The sequence below is a fragment of the Cherax quadricarinatus genome, unplaced genomic scaffold, assembly GCF_038502225.1.
Source record: "Cherax quadricarinatus isolate ZL_2023a unplaced genomic scaffold, ASM3850222v1 Contig2460, whole genome shotgun sequence".
Lineage (NCBI taxonomy): Eukaryota > Metazoa > Arthropoda > Malacostraca > Decapoda > Parastacidae > Cherax > Cherax quadricarinatus.
Window position 1 is genome coordinate 15001 of NW_027197486.1, and position 17743 is coordinate 32743.

The 17743-nt window shown below is 40.7% G+C and overlaps 1 protein-coding gene across 1 annotated transcript in view; it reads right to left on the reverse strand.

Annotated features, from left to right (window-relative positions):
• LOC128693171 (MAM and LDL-receptor class A domain-containing protein 1-like) overlaps positions 1 to 17743 on the reverse strand; it is a gene marked incomplete at both ends in the record, with an annotated part of 52485 nt that overhangs the window by 10721 nt on the left and 24021 nt on the right. The window contains 5 exons of the mRNA XM_070081358.1: positions 9529 to 9746; positions 10538 to 10696; positions 11017 to 11104; positions 11508 to 11691; positions 14316 to 14424. Of these exons, the coding sequence (XP_069937459.1) occupies positions 9529 to 9746; positions 10538 to 10696; positions 11017 to 11104; positions 11508 to 11691; positions 14316 to 14424 (758 nt within the window). The remainder of the gene's footprint in view (positions 1 to 9528; positions 9747 to 10537; positions 10697 to 11016; positions 11105 to 11507; positions 11692 to 14315; positions 14425 to 17743) is intronic.

Genomic DNA, 17743 nt, shown 5'->3' on the forward strand with positions numbered 1-17743 from the left:
GTGCCACTAGGCCTCAACGAACTGGCACTTTGGAAATTTTGTTGTGTATAATTTCAGGCTTTCTCTCCTTACTTAACTTTATTTATTTTTCTAATACATTGAATTTATCACTTATAGGGTTGTTCACTGACGTTGTCACTAACACTGGATACTTCTAGCTGCTAAAACACGCCCCTAAAAGCACTAAGATCCTCGGAGCCTGGCGCTTGTGACCCACTACACTGTGTCTACACTGTGTGTGTGTGTGTCTGTGTGTGTGTCTGTGTGTGTGTATGTGTGTGCATTCACCTGGTTGGGATTGCGGGGTCAGTCAAGCTCCTGTGGTTGCTACATTTTTGTCCTAGGCATGTCTGATTAGACACTAGGCCTATTATATGAGTACGTGTGTGTGTGTGTGTGTGTGTGTGTGTGTGTGTGTGTGTTAGTTACCATTTTGTCCTAGGCACATGCGATTAGACACTAGGCCTGTTGTATATGAGTACGTGTGTGTGTGTGCGTGTGTGTGCGTGTGTGTGTGTGTGTGTACTCACCTATTTGTCACGGCACTCACTATTTGTGGTTGCAGGGTCAGAGTCTAGCTCCTGGCCACCTCTTCACAGTTGCTATAAGACCCTCTCTCTCCCGCTCATGAGCTTTATCAAACCTCGTCTTAAAACTGTGTATGGTTCCTGCCTCCACTACGTCATTTTCCTAGGCTATTCACTGCCTTACAACTCTATGACTGAAGAAATACTTCCTACTATCTCTCTGAAGCTCATTTGTGTCTTCAACTGGTGTGGCCTCTTGTTTCTGTGTCCCCTCCCTGGAACATCTGTCCTTGTCCACCTTGTCTATTCCACGCAGTATTTTTATATGTCGTTATCATGTCTCCCCTGACCCTCTGTCCTCCCAGTGTCGTCAGGCCGATTTCCCTTAATCTTTCTTCATAGGACATTTCCCCTTAGCTCTGGAACTAACCTTGTTGCAAACCTTTATGCTTTCTCTAGTTTCTTGACGTGCTTTATCAAGTGCAGGTTCCAAACAGGTGCTGCATGCTCCAGTATGGACTGTGACATACACAGTGTACAGTGTCTTGAATGATTCCTTGCAGGTGTCGGAATGCTGTTCTCAGGTTTGCCAGGCGCCCATATGCTGCACAGCAGTTATCTGATTGATGTGCTTCCAGAGACATGCTCGGTGTTATACTCACCCCAAGATCTTTCTCAGCAGAGTGAGGTTTGCAGTCTTTGGCCACCTAGCCTATACTCTGTCTGTGGTCTTCTGTGCCCTTCCCTATCTTCATGACTTTGCATTTTGGCAAGTTAAGTTCGAGAAGCCATTTGCTGGACAGTGTCCAGTCTGTCCAGGTCTCTTTGAGTCCTGCCTGGTCCTCATCAGATTTAATTCTCCTCACATTAACTTCATCGTCTGCAAACAGGGACATACAGGTCTAACCCTTCCATCATTAATAAGTTCCACATATACCAAAAATAGCACTGGTCCTAGGACCCGACCTGTAAGGACCCCGCTCGTCACAGGTGCCCACTTATGATACATCATTCACATTGCCATGACTGGATGTTGCCTCCCTGTCAGGTATTCTCTGATCCATTGCAGTGCCCTTCCTGTTATATCTTCGTCTCCTGGCCTGCACTAATCTCTTGTGAGGAACTGTGTCAAAAGCCTTCTTGCAGTCCAGAAGATGCAATCCAACCCACCCCCCTCTCTCTCTTGTCTCTTACTTCTGTTGTTTTATCGCATAAAACTCCAGGGTTTGTGACACAGGATTTGCCTTCCGTGAATCCGTGCTGGTTGGCATTTGCTCTCCTGTTCCGTTCCAGGTGCTCACCACTCTCCTCTGATAATCTCCATAATTTTGCATACTATACACGTCAATGACACAGGTCTATGGTTTAGTGCCTCTTTTCTGTCTCCTTTTTTGAAAATGGGGTGTTGTCTTCCTACCTCAGGTAGTTGCCCAGTTTCCAGGATGTGTTGAAGATTGTGGTAAGAAGTGGTGCGCACAACATATCTGCTCCTCTCTGGGACCCATGGAGGGTGTTGTCCCGGTCCCATTGCCTTTGAGGTATCGATGTCCCTTAGCAGTTTCTTCACCTCCTCCTCATCTGTATGTATGTCATCCTTGCTTGACGGTGTGTTTTGTTGGTGTGTGCCCCATCTGGTCTGTCCCCCAGAGTCCTTCCTGTCTCTACTGTAAATACTTCCTTTAAATCTCGTGTTGAGCTCTCCACCACCTCTTGATAGTTTCTTGTGAGTTCTCCACCTTCTTTCTCATTTATCTGCCTGGTCCTTGACTGTTGTCTTCACTCCTAATGTGGCTATACAGCAGTTTCAGGTCAGATTTGACTTTCGATGCTATGTCGTTTTCATACTGTCGCTGGGCCTCCTCACTTATCTGCGCATACTCGTTTCTGGCTCTTCTATCTCATTGTTTTCCTGGGTCCTATGCCTCCTGTACCTTTTCCATTCTCTTGCACTTAGTTTTTTGCCTCTACACCTTCAGGTAAACCAAGGACTCGTTTTGGTCTTCCTATTATTTCTGTTTCCCTTGGGAACAAAACTCCTCTGCCTCCTTGCACTTTGTTGCCCTTATTCCATCATCTGGGTTACTGAGTTTTCCTACCATTTCTCTGTCCCTGAACTGCCTCCTGCAGGAGGATTTCTCATACCTGTGCCAGTCCCAACACATAGTTTGGCCTGTCCCCTTCAGTTCCTGTTGCCTTCTCCACTTGTAACTCTGCTATATAGTCAAAACTCAGAACCACATGATCGCTGGCTCCAAGGGGCCTCTTCGGCCAAGTGATGTCCTCGATGTCTGAACTGCTCAGAATTGAACACAGTCAGTCTTGCTGGCTCATCCTCCCCTCTCTCTCTGGTTGTGTCCCTGACATGTTGATGCATGGGGTTTCAAGTACCATCAACATCTTGGCTCTCCATGTTTCAGGACCCCCATGTGGCTCAGGTTTTCCCCGTCGATCTCCTGTGGTTAAATCGCCCATTACCAGTAACTTTGCTCTGCTCTGTTCCGGCAGGTGAGGCTCTTTTCTTGCCACCTCAGCCAGTGTTGTACTCACCTAGTTGAGGTTGCGGGGGTCTAGTTGTGGTTTTGGGGGAGTCCGAGCTCCTGGCCCCGCCTCTTCACTGATCGCTACTAGGTCACTCTCCCTGAGCCGTGAGCTTTATCATACCTCTGCTTAAAGCTATGTATGGATCCTGCCTCCACTACATCGCTTCCCAAACTATTCCACTTACTGACTACTCTGTGGCTGAAGAAATACTTCCTAACATCCCTGTGATTCATCTGTGTCTTCAGCTTCCAACTGTGTCCCCTTGTTACTGTGTCCAATCTCTAGAACATCCTGTCTTTGTCCACCTTGTCAATTCCTCTCAGTATTTTGTATGTCGTTATCATGTCCCCCCTATCTCTCCTGTCCTCCAGTGTCGTCAGGTTGATTTCCCTTAACCTCTCTTCGTAGGACATACCTCTTAGCTCTGGGACTAGTCTTGTTGCAAACCTTTGCACTTTCTCTAGTTTCTTCACGTGCTTGGCTAGGTGTGGGTTCCAAACTGGTGCCGCATACTCCAATATGGGCCTAACGTACACTGTGTACAGGGTCCTGAATGATTCCTTATTAAGATGTCGGAATGCTGTTCTGAGGTTTGCTAGGCGCCCATATGCTGCAGCAGTTATTTGGTTGATGTGCGCTTCAGGAGATGTGTGTGTGTGTGTGTATGAGTGTGTGTGTGTGTGTGTGTGTGTGTGTGTATGAGTGTGTGTGTGTGTGTGTGTGTGTGTGTGTGTGTATGAGTGTGTGTGTGTGTGTGTGTGTGTGTGTGTGTATGAGTGTGTGTGTGTGTGTGTGTGTGTGTGTACTCACCTATTTGTGGTTGCAGGGGTCGATTCCTAGCTCCTGTGTGTGTGCGTGTGTGTGTATGAGTTTGTGTATGTGTGTGTGTGTGTGTGCGTGTGTATGTGTATGAGTGTGTGTGTGTATGAATTTGTATGTGTGTGTGTGTGTGTATGAGTGTGTGTGCGTGTGTATGTGTATGTGTGTGTGTGCGCGCGTGTGTGTATGAGTTTGTGTATGTGTGTGTGTGTGTGTGTGTGTATGAATTTGTATGTGTGTGTGTGTGTATGTGACTCAACAATCAATATTTGCACCAATAACTCACTACAGTTGTGACCGGGTGTGGAAGTGTGAATTGCTCATTACACTATAATTTGTTCATGATTGTAGCCATGTATAAACGTAAGTAACCATTCTTACAGTATTCATTACCTTTGTAACTTGAGTTCATTACCTTGTACCTAGTTCAGCCATCAAAACTTTGGGGCCCAGTCCCTGGACCCATTACGTACCTCTGTAATCTGTAAATACCTTTGTAACTTGTCATGATTGTGACTAGACCTACCTGGAGTTCATTACCTTTGTAATTTGTGAGTTCATTACCTTTGTAAATTGTGAATTCATTACCTCTGTAACTTGCTCAGCTATCAAAACTTTGGAGTCCAGTCCCTGGACCAATTATGTACCTCTGTAATCTTTTGACTACCGCCCACAGGATGGGTATGGGGTGCATAATAAACATTTTAAACTAACTTCCCATACCACACGCGTTCTGAGCACATCTACCCTGGACCAGTCTTATAAATTAGAGTTGGACAACACCAATAAGTACGGCACTACAATTAGTTGTGGACTGTATGGATAAATTGGACCGATTAGAAAAGGGGGGGGAAGGGGTTACACGTGCAAACATAATAAGACCACCACTTAGCCGGTTTCATTGGTGGCCACTGGAGATTGTTGGAACACCCACAATACCTGTCTTATTATAACATACCTAGTTTGATATAATAAGAGGGGTTACTTAACTGGGTGAGGAGGGAGCATTCTTTGTCTTTCCTTATTTCCTCCTCCGATCTCGATTTCCTGCTAAGTCGATATGGTTCTTCTTCCATCAGGACGATGGTATCATTTGATTTGTCCCTATTTAGGGGACGAGACTCGGTAAAACCTCCGTTGTCCTCGGAACAGGGACACGAGATTAACAAGCGGTCGGGGAATTGGGAACTGTTACCACACTCCGTATTGTGAAGTGATGTGTCTAATTACACGTTTGGCCTTCGTTAATGCCAAATTCCTGACTCCATTTTAGCCAGACGCCCATGCCATTTTAGTATACCCACATGACTGCCTGCCCATGCGTCCCCTCGCGCATGCGCCAAGACCCCTCCTGTTGGTTTCCTTTCACTTTCAAATATATTTTAGACCAACAGCAACACATTAATTATATATATTCACATTGTAAAATTTAGCCAGTATAATTTGTGAAATATGTGGAAAAACATCCCATATATCATGTACAAAGCTTCATGCAACCATGAGAAATGACCCAAAACACGAAAGTCGGTTCTGGATTTGCCCCAGTGAGATGGAAAGCTAGTCGGGCATAAGAGAGGTACTGAAGAGTGAAAACCTAGAAAGCGTAAGAAAGTTTCTAAGGAGGTTGCCAGACATATATAAAGAGTAGAAAACAGGGGGTAAGGAACCAGAAAATGAGGAAAGAGCAAATAAAGATGAAAGCCAAAGAGTGGAAAACGTCATACAGAGCAAGTTGGAAAAGAACAGAACATGGGTACATAACATAGCGGAAAGGGAAAGGGGGGAAGAGAAAGCTAGAGCAGGAACAAAAGAAAACGATAAAAGGGAAGAAATATGCTTAGATGAAAGAAAACAAGAGAATACAGATCAAGTGGCAGAACTTGGGAAAGACTCAAACTCAGTAAATATAGGCAGTCAGAACATTTGCAGATACTATGCAAAAGGTATATGCCTATATGGCAGAGCTTGCTGGAATAAACAACAGAAAATGTGCAAACATGCTTAGAAAGGGAAAGTGTCACTTTGACAAAGAGTGCAGCAGGTACTTCCACCCAGTGATGTGCAAAGCTTCACAGTTCAAAGAATGTTATGACCTGAGCTGCCCAGACCATCATGTAAAAGGAACACGGCGCTACAGAGAAAGCAGATAGAGGGACAGTGAACAGCAATCTTTTTTAGACATAAGCGAAACGATCAGACCAAGAAAGAGACAGAAAGGGGAAATACTACAGATGGGCAGCACACTGGGACATACCAAACCAGGTATCAGCCCATCAGGGCCGAATACACAATCAAATGCAGTCAGTACTGGAGAAACCAGGAGCCATACCAGCTAGTACATCACCAGTGGTACTAACGAAACATACAGCACAACAAAGCATCCCAAATGGTAATTCCTGCTTCATATTTGCAAATATTCAGGGTTTGAAATCAAATAAAAACGGCAAAGTTATTTCAGTGGGCTTCTATCAGAAGCGAATGCCATGTTTGGAGCGTTTACAGAAACACACACAAGGGACGTTTTTAGCGGAGAGATAAAGATAGAAAACTATAACATGTATGGATGTGATAGTATTAATATGACACGGGGAGGAGTAGAACTCGCTGTAAAAGATACTTTCTGTTACACGGAAGTGCAAATTTCTACTATATCATTCTACGAATGATATAGAAATCATAGACATTAAAGTTGAAAATAGGAATTTGGTAATTATCCTAGTATATACTAAACCACCACCAGCAACTACTGAGGAATTCACAGATCAGTTTAAGAAGATAGATGGTTGTCCTTGGAGATTTTAATCTCCCTCATGTAAAATGGAAGATGGCGCAACGCTATGTTATACCAGGAATTACTCCTGGAAGCACCCTGGCTCAACAGGCACATACCAGGGAACTAATAAGGCTTTGTGAAAAGTACTCATTGAACCAACAGATAATTGATCCCACTACAAATGAAAATACCCTGGATTTGATATTCACAAACAACGAGGAACTAATCAGAGACATAACAGTTACAAAAACAATATACTCTAATCACAACATCACAGAAGTTCAACGAGTATTAACTCAGGGTTAGGGAACTGCATCACTAATGTTAGAGACGGGATGTTCAGTAAGTTTTAGCAACCATAGAATTGACTGGAAAAAAGTAAACGAAGAGCTGTCAGACATGACCACCCTAAATCCCCACCAGTGCCTAGAGAAGCTGAATATTGTAGCATACAAGGTACCATTGAGGAAACCCAGAAGATCATATATAGAGAGAGAGAGCGTAAGAGATGGTACAGAAGAAGAAATCAGGTTACTGAATTGCTTAGAAAGCACAAATATGTTGCAACAGAGGAAAGATATCCTTAGACGAGAGATCACTGATTTAGAACAAAAACTTAGGATGTCATACCTCAGAGAAGAAGTACAAAGGGAAGAAAGGGCCTTCCAGGATATTGCAAGAAACCCAAAGTATTTCTATTTCTGTGCAAAATCCAAGCTAAGAACTACCTGTAGAATTGGAGCATTGTTTAGAGGAGATTCGTATACTGACGATGAACAGGAAATGAGTGAAATCCTAAAAGAACAGTATGAGTCGGTGTTCAGCAACCCACTAAATGACAGCAAGGTAGAAAATGTAGAAACATTTTTCACTCCAGAAGAAGACTACGCAGACCAAGTAACTGACAGTAGTACAAATCCCATAGATTTCGAAAAAGAAATGGACAACATGCCCACTCACTCAGCACCTGGACCAGATTCATGGAATGCTCTATTTATAAAGAAGTGCAAAGTACCACTAGCACGAGCCCTCAGTATTCTTTGGAGAAAGAGCTTAGATCTAGGTGAAATACCGGAGGCCTTAAAGAGTGCAGACATAGCTCCTTTGCATAAGGGAGGTAGTAGAGCACTAGCTAAAAATTACAGACCAGTAGCCCTAACTTCTCACATCATAAAAATCTTCGAAAGAGTGATGAGACGGCAGATTACAAATTTCATGGACCAGCACAACCAGCATAACCCGAACCAGCATGGTTTTAGAGCAGGACGATCATGCCTGTCACAGCTGCTAAACCATTATGACAGAATTATGGAGGTATTGGAAGACGACCAAAACGCTGGTGTGATTTACAAGATTTTGCAGTAGCGTTTGACAAATGCGATCATGGAGTGATAGCACACAAAATGAGGGCCATGGGCATTACGGGTAAGGTAGACAGATGGATTTTCGGGTTCCTAACACACAGCACAAAAAGTAGTGGTGAAAAGAGCAAGATCCAGCATCAGCGAGGTAAAAAGCTCAGTGCCCCAAGGCACTGTCCTGGCACCTCTTCTGTTTCTCATCCTCATAACAGACATAGATAAAAATGCCTGTTACACTTTTGTATCATCATTTGCAGATGACACTAAAATAAGCATGAAAGTCACTATGGTAGAGGACACTGAAAAATTACAGGAAGACATAAGCAGGGTTTTCCAGTGGGCAGTGGAGAACAACATGACGTTCAGTGGTGATAAGTTCCAGCTGCTTAGGTATGGAAAGAATGAAGAACTCAAAAGGAACACTATATACAAAACTCAAGAGGGTCACCAAATAGAACGAAAGGAACACGTAAAAGACCTGGGAATAATTATGTCAGCTGACCTTTCTTTTAAAGACCATAACAAGACAAAGATCACGACAGCCAGGAAGATGACGGGGTGGGTATTGAGAACTTTCAAAACAAGGGAAATAATTCGATGATGTCACTCTTCAAATCGCTAGTGCTCCCTCATTTAGAATATTGCTCAGTGCTGACGGCCCCGTTCAAAGCAGGAGAAATATCAGAGCTGGAACAAATACAGAGATCGTTTACGGGCCACATTGATCCAGTAAAGCACCTAAATTACTGGGAACGCCTTCAAGTCTTGAACATGTACTCATTGGAGAGGAGGAGAGATACATGATAATATATACCTGGAAAGTACTCGAGGGCCTGGTCCCAAATCTGCACACTGCCATAACAACATACTGGAGTGAGAGATATGGGAGGAAGTGTAAAATAAACCCAGTGAGGAGCAGGGGTGCGGTGGGGACAATAAGGGAACACTGTATCAACATCCGGGGTCCCAGACTATTCAACATCTTACCAGAAGATATCAGAAACACGGCTGGAACAAGTGTAGAAGCCTTCAAGAGGAAACTGGACAAGTATCTTCACCAGGTGCCAGATCAACCAGGCTGTGATGGATATGTGGGGCAGCGGGCCTCCAGCAGCAACAGCCTGGTTGACCAGGCAAGCACCAGACGAGCCTGGCCCATGGCCGGGCTCAGATCGCAAGTTCTGCCTATTCGGCACGACATATATATATATATATATATATATATATATATATATATATATATATATATATATATATATATATATATATATATATATATAAGGGCAAACTTTTATTGTGATAACGTTTCGCTGTGTATATAGATTTATTAAAACATGATTTCCCTGTAATATTTTCCCAGTGAAGGCTTTGTTGTGCAACATGCATCTTCAGTACCACGAAAACCTAGAAGCTTCACTGAAGCGACATAATATGACCTTATGTAACTGGACCTAATACAATTGTCTACACAGGTCACTCTTTACCCAGAGGAACTAGAGCATCTCACCTCAACAGGACTGCCGGTGCTGTTGCCCTCAGTGGCATCCTTATTGTAAAGTTCTCTGGTGACCTTTAGCTTGGTACTCTCGCTCGCACCGAAGTAAGCGTACCAGAAGGTGAAGCAAATAGGCGAGTTGTCTTTGGATTTGTCCATGGGCGGGGAGAGCAACGTTAGACTCTGCGGCCGAGCGTTTTGGTTGAAAACATCAAAGTAGGCATACCCAACTGAAAGGAGATGCGGGACTCTGGAATTACTGTAGCGTTTGTCAAGATGGTACCATCACACCATATCAAACGAGAGAGGATGAAATTACAGAGAACTAAATATTGTTTAATCACCTACGTGTGTGTGTGTGTGTGTGTGTGTGTGTGTGTGTGTGTGTGTGTGTGTGTGTGTGTGTGTGTGTGTGTGTGTTTGTGTGTGTGTGTGTGTGTGAAATTAATACTCTAGGCATCCATAGATTATTTTAGCTAAATCAGAAGAATTTTCTTTCAGTTTATTTGTGTTAAGTTGCAGAAAATAGCGTTATAATTTATGAAGCAGATATGACAGACTAAATTAATTTTTGTCATTTGTTTTTTATATATCAGTCATGATGTTAAATATAGGCTCATGAAACTGCTAGTCTTGAAATTATCGGAGAATATAAACGAAGAAAACATGAACATTCCTCAAAGTTAGAAATTTGCCAGTGTTACAACAGTGAAACTTCAGTGTTATTAAACTCTTGTAAGCAGGTATTTGAGATCAGATTGTGCAAAGTTATAAGATTGTCAAATGGTGAAAAACTCTCGTCATGACTTTTGGCGATGTTAATGTTTTACTAATTATTTTCGTTAATTTATAGTTATTTTAATTAAGGAAGCTGGATCAAATTAACAACTTGGGTAGTAAGTCAGAATCGTTTGATTTTTGTACTGGAAGCTCACAAGGGCATGTGGATCGTAATTAAAAAAAAAAAAAAAACACGCTAGTATAAGTTAAAATAAAGGTTGCAAATTGCGAGGGTACTCACTGGGTCCCCCGAAGGTATGGTCGGGGAGGTTGGCTGGTCGTCGGGAGATGGAGGCGGTGGTCCATCGGAAATCAGAATCGGTGGTCATGTTTTTCCACTGGCAGGCGTCACGCTGAAAGTCACAGTCTCCGCCGCTTGTTATCGCCTTCTGTGGTTTAGCTGCGGCAGTGCAGGAGGCGACTCAGTGATGCAAGACTAAAGTACAACATTGATTATTTATTGCCACGTAAATACTGAAACCTGAGGTTAAGGCTGCTTTATTGAAACTTAAGCTCACACGACTAGAAGAATTTGATCGAATTCTTACAGTGGTGAAATATTTGATTAATCTAAAACTAGTTTTTCTGTTGAGAAAAACTACACACACAGTGTGCCATAAGCGCGCAATTACAGCTTGAGAGTAGCAAGAACACCTCAGCATGTATTGTAGGGTGGGTAAGTTAACATACCAACCTTCTACTTCAAGTTTATGTACTCACTAGAACAGTCGCCGCTGAAGATGGTGATGTCATCGAGAGCAATGAAACCAGTGCCCCGGCTGCTGCCCCACACGCCTTCAAATGCCACCTGCATTACACAACATTTTAATAGATACTTACTAAATCGAAGAGATAATTTGGACCCGGATCTCATCTACGCTGGAAAAATGTAACCGCACTATTAATACGCATATTTAACTGTATAATTAGCACAGCAACAGCTGAATATATAGTGCAGTGCTTGTGACCTGAGTGTACCTGCTCTAGTAAGATCAATGCTAGAAAGACGAAAAAAAAGCAAAGGGACTGAGAACTATAACGAAAATATATAAAAAATATATTGGTACGGAAGCATACCCAACTGAAGTTAAAAACATAGAGAAACAGGTGTGAGTAATCAAAATTACCAAAAAGAACGGTAAAAAAGAAACCTTTAAGAAAAGAGGAAAAGAAAAATAGGAAGAAACCAAGGTGAAGTAAAATATGCTTACTACAAAGTCCTTGTTGTTCTGTAGCTTAGCTTGGCCGTACATCCAGTTGGGTCCCTGGTGGTTTTTGAGCGACCACACCGGCTGCAACACCATATCTCCCTCTGCGTTCTCGTACCTCATGTGAACCAGCAGCGATCCCAGCGATGGCCCTGACGGATCGATGAAGGGCTCATACATAAAGTACCTGTAGTGAAGTGCAAGACCAGTGAACTGAGGTACTGATGGGTAGTTAAAAAGTACATTTATGTTTGTGCTCGCAGTGAAAGAGACTTTAGAAAAGGTGCTTCAGAAATGCTAGAATTTTTGTTAGAGGTACTTGAGTTAGTGGTTATAGGTATTTGAGCTAGCGAAGATCAAGGTTAAAGAATGTTGGAGTTAACTAGTTCCAGATTAAAAGAGGTAGCCACAGAATATGACGTCTTTCAAATAAGTTCACACCATCTGTAAGGAGGACAAATGCAACCCTTGTTGACACATATAGTAACACCAGTATGTTACGTCATTAAAGTTTCAGTGACTGGGGCCCCCAGAAGTTTCTTGCCACTGAATCCAACGGAAGAGGAGAAAACTTGCTCTGGTATATGAAAACCTGATATGTTTGTTGTGAACAAGGCCCCAGGACCCAAACCTATTCTTAATTAAATATCCAAAGTGTTTGCTCACATGTCTCTAACCACAATATCCAAGTAAAGGTACCGTGATGTACTTTCAGTAAAAAAGGTTTACAGTAACGTAGTCAAGAGGGGCGTTAGTAAATATTATATCCAATGGGAGAGTTCAGTAGTAAGTAGAGGAAGATTGCTTATGTGGCGTCTGTACGGCCAACTTCAGGTATACCCCCCTCTCCCCCCAGCCTAAAATTCTGGCTTAAGCTTCTTCAGATTGAGATCTTGGCTTGAGGCCCCCCCTTCCCCATCCAGACTGAAATCCTGGCTGTGAAATTGGAAACTGCATTATGCAGCTTCCAATTTCACAGCCAGGATTTCCTAAACGTTGGCCAAAACAGTGGACTAACATAGGTATCTATTTTTTACTGCTAGTTCATCAGAGGTGTGAGGAAACTTACTTATAAGCTCCACCAACCCGGCAATCGAAACCGAGACCATTTAGTTGTAAGCTAAACGATCTCACTAGTAAGCTACGCATCACCCGGGTTAGAAAGTAGATGACGTTGTGGAAGGAATGATAGACTTGCACATGACTCGGAACGAGAGCGCAGGTGAGTGAGAGGATTACTCTAAATCAAAAGCAGTTTCCTTTCAAGCAAAGTGTGAGTTGCTTGATGGTTGCGAAGGTCTCCAGATCTGAGGAATATGCAGTGAAGCGCAAGGGTGGTGAGAGATGATAGTAAGTATAACTACATGATGCTCTTGAAACATTACACACAAGGTCATTAAAATGTGGTACTCAGAAGTATAACATGGAAAAAACACGTATATTGTATACATGAGTACCATTGTTATATTTTAAATCTGATGACTTTGTTTAAATAGAGAATTTTTGTGTTTGAAATAGACTCGCTGATCTTCTTGGCAATTGTTCTTGTTTTATCACTGATGATGGAGCTTCATGCTTGGAAACATTTGGATGATAAACGAACAAGTTTGGATATTAAGTGAAGATGATTAGAATGGTTTGGGTATTTATATTCTTTATTCGTCTAAAATTAGTTTGTGGATGCATTTATATATATATATATATATATATATATATATATATATATATATATATATATATATATATATATATATATATATATATATATGTGTGTGTGTGTGTGTGTATACTTTTTGAATACCAGTCATCTCTCCCAACGTAGGGTAATATCAAAAACGTAACACATTCGCCATTATTTTGCAATAGCTCTCTTGCCAGAGGTGCAATGACATTCTGTTATGGGAGTGATGTGTTTAATGGAATTTTTGTGCACCTGTTGCCAAATATTTAGTTCCTTGTGAACCCTATTATCAGTATTTAACTTGAAAAGCTGTAAGGGTGATAAACTCGTTTAATATAAGGGTATTAATATGAAGAAATTTTTTATGGTTGTTTCCCGAGGTGATTACAAACTAGCATTTACGCATTGCAGTAGCTGTCACTGCAGCCCTGGCCTGCAAGAGAGAAATGTGCATGGGTTAACCGGTGAACCAGTAGGTTCACTGTGGCGTTCAGTCACCAGTAACAGTACCAGTGATAATATCTTTATTTCTACAAGTACATGTACAAGGAAACAGGCCTAGCTGACATCAGTAACATACTACTATATAGAAAGACGTTGGTTATGCAGAGCATTTTGGGCAACTTAGGTCAATTTTCCCCCAGGATGCGACCCACACCAATTGACTAACATCCGGGTACCCATTTTTACTGATGGGTGAACATGGACAACCGGCGTAAGGAAACACACCCAGTGTTTTCACCCTTGCCAGGAATCGAACCCGGACCCTCAGCGTGTGAAGCGAGAGCTCTGCCATCAGACCACGGGTCACCGTGTAGGTGTAACAATACCAGTATGTTCGTTGTAGCGCCATGACCCACCAGTAACAATATCAGTAGGTGTAACAATGCCAGTATGCTCGTTGTATCGCCATGACTCGCCAGTAACAATGCCATTATATTAACTGTAGTGCCTCGGCTCACCAGGATATATACACTAAGAGGTGTATGTTCTTATATACACTGAAAATTTAATCCCTGTTTTAGGAATTAAAGTATGGTAATAAGGTAACATTCAACCTCAGTGACGCTTTGAATAGTCTATAGGCTTTTAAACCCCATTGACTAACCATTAGCCAATGATGGACTCACCAGAAAATCATACACATGGGTTGATCAGAACCTTCTATGGTTCTTGAGAGAAGCCAAGCTCGGTCCCCGCCTCTCTGCACAGTGCCGCGCGGCATCGTCATGTAGTAACCTGTAGATGTAAATTATATATTAGTTAAAATAAGACAGTTAAAAGTAGAGATAGCTTTTATATTAACAATTTAAAAGGTACAGAACATATTTTTGTTAGCTATACACTCTTTTAATTATATTACATTTTTTGTAATTTTCACCATTAACGAAAAGCGATCTCTTGCTGAGTAATAAACTGGTATGTAATAAAGCATCGTACAATTTTCACATAAATTTTATATACAGTACTGGAAAAAGTGGGGTTTTAATATGACCTGTAAAATATGAATGAAAATGTTATGCATAGTGGCTCACTACAGTGCAGTAATGGGTTAGTAAGTGCAGAATAGGCGTGACAATGATCAAAGAATAATTCTAACTTTGCATGGATAAGGCGAGGGGACACAAATTCAGTTTGCCTAAGTGTTATCAGACGATGTCTTGTGTTCAGTGTCCAAGTAAATCTTTAATATGACAGACATCATTAGCTCTATTATTGAAGGTCATGATGGTGAGAGACTGAAGTTACGAAGGCGTCTTTTGTAAACTGTAGGAAAATGATACCTTAACACACAACAGAATAATAAGAAAAAGGGATAAAAAAACGATATACTATATCATTATGTCCTAAACTATGAATATTTTGTATACACACAGACTGGTTATCCTCTAAACGACTATAATTATGAGAGGGAATTTATAGGGACCTACCATAATCCTAGAATAAATTGGTGAAAAATGTAATAAATAAATCAGTGTTTCCAGGAAATTACTCGCTATTTAGAAGAAGTAGAGATAAAAAAAGGGAGGAGAAATACAAAATTTAATGTAATGTGTATAACTCACCTTTTAGTAACACAAGCAGTGAACACTTTGGTCATTTAATTGAGGGACGAAATAAACTAGTAAATGAATGACTAATTAAACGGGACAGAGAAACAAAGCATCATATGAGGAAATTGAAAGTATAATGGTACAAACACGATGATTTATGGGGCTTAATTGGAAAGTAAATGGCCAGCTAAAATTCTAATCATTACGATTTTCTTATGTATCATGATATTACAACGGCAGCTCGAGGGAGTGAGGTAGCATGCCATTTATTTTGAACACGCATCCTCAAAAATAAACTTTTCTAATGCAGCATAAGAAGTGTTATAATCTAGATAATTTATATAGCGAGATGACCTATCTGAAAATAATTAAAATACAAACAAGATAGATTGTGTTGTACCACTCAGAACTGTGTGAAGGAAATGACCTGTTTTTGGGGAAGAGGATGCCGGATGCTAGTGAAGGGTTCTTGATGACTCAAGAAATCGTAATGACACGATTGCAAACAAACCATACCCCCGGCCGGGATTGAACCCGCGGTCATAGAGTCTCAAAACTGCCGTGAAGGGACTTGAGCTAGAGTTCGTCACAGCCACGCTAGCTGGAGATTCGTCTGTAAAAACTTGCATTTGTGGTCATAGTGGTGCCTGTGCTAACCTTCCTATGGTGTAGAAATATACCTAGTTGGATGAATCTTATTGTGGCTAGCTGGTCTAGTGGCTAACGCGACGGGCTGGAGTTTTGAGACTCTATGACCGCGGGTTCAATCCCGGCCGGGGGTATGGAAGGGTTCTTGATGACAGGAATTGTCGCTACCCTCCCCTTCTTTGGATCAAACACAATTACCTTCTATTTCCCAGGAACTGTGCAGCTTCCCTAAGGGTTTGCAGCTTTCTGTGTATTTAAAAATATAAATAAAATATATGCCCTTTTCTGCAATTAAAGGGCAGTGACATTAAGCAGTTAATTTTCCTAAAAAAATAGGAAATAGATGAAGCATGACAGTTTATATACGAGGTGCTGGAAAGCCATGGGAAAAAATGCTAGAATTAATATAAATATGAATGTGGAAATTGATATGCCGTTAAAATAGAAGGGAAAACAGTTAAAAAGGTGAATACAATTTGTATATGTTAAATATGTTAGACAAAGAGAGGAACCTGGGGATTATCAGTGACGAAAAATAATGAGATCATGAGAAAATCAATGCTACACAGGGAAATAAAATAACTTAAATATGTCGTGCCGAATAGGTAAAACTTGTTATTTTTGGCTAAAATAGCAACGCTCTTCTTGCCGAATAAGGCAAACGAAAATTTGTGTATGCAATAATTTCGCAAAAATCTTTCCGAACCTAACGAAAAAATATATTTCATTGTGTTTGTTTATTATTAAATTATTGTAAGCTTATCTAAAATATATTTAGTTGGATTATGCTAAATTAAATTGCGCGTGTTATAATAAGGTTAGGTAAGTTTTCTAAGGTTCTTTTGGTAAAAAATTATTAATTTTTACTTGAACATAAATTAAAAAAAAAATATATCTTTAAACGTATAAGAGAATTTTTTTAGAAAGGGCTTAATTCTAAATGAGTTCTTGCTAAATGACCAGTTTTCCCTATTCGGTACAATATATATATATATATATATATATATATATATATATATATATATATATATATATATATATATATATATATATATATATATATATTATGGGGAAATGCTATATGAGGCTGCTCATAGCCTCGTATAGGCTTAAATTGAAATACGCAGTGGTAATATAGCGTTTCAGAGATTAATTCAAATTGGCTGTCAGTGCTAAAGTAACTAAACGGGGTACAAAGTTACAAATAGGTAATTATACAGACACATATAAGACTCTTTGGGGTTTAGCGCTTAATTTGATTATATTATTATTACACACACATGTAGTTCTTAAATATGATTAATGGACTGCTGTAATGATATCTAAGAGGAGGCAATATATGATAAAAATCAGTGGAAACTTGAATTAGCATATAAACCAAATACGAAGATGGAACATCAGGAGAGAAGAGCTCTGCTTCAGTAACTGCACCTACGTAATCGCAGACATACACTTTTACAGTAGCAACCAGTAGTTTTTACAACCGATCAAGTAGTTTTTACAGTCACTGTAACACGGTAGTTTGAATTAGCTTGTAAATTTGCTAGGTCGCCTTGATATTACGAATTCATATTAAAAATCAAATCGTAAAATTCGTAGCCGTTTTGTGTACGAAGAATTAGATATATATATATATATATATATATATATATATATATATATATATATATATATATATATATATATATATATATATTATTATCACACTGGCCGATTCCCACCAAGGCAGGGTGGCCCGAAAAAGAAAAACTTTCACCATCATTCACTCCATCACTGTCTTGCCAGAAGGGTGCTTTACACTACAGTTTTTAAACTGCAACATTAACACCCCTCCTTCAGAGTGCAGGCACTGTACT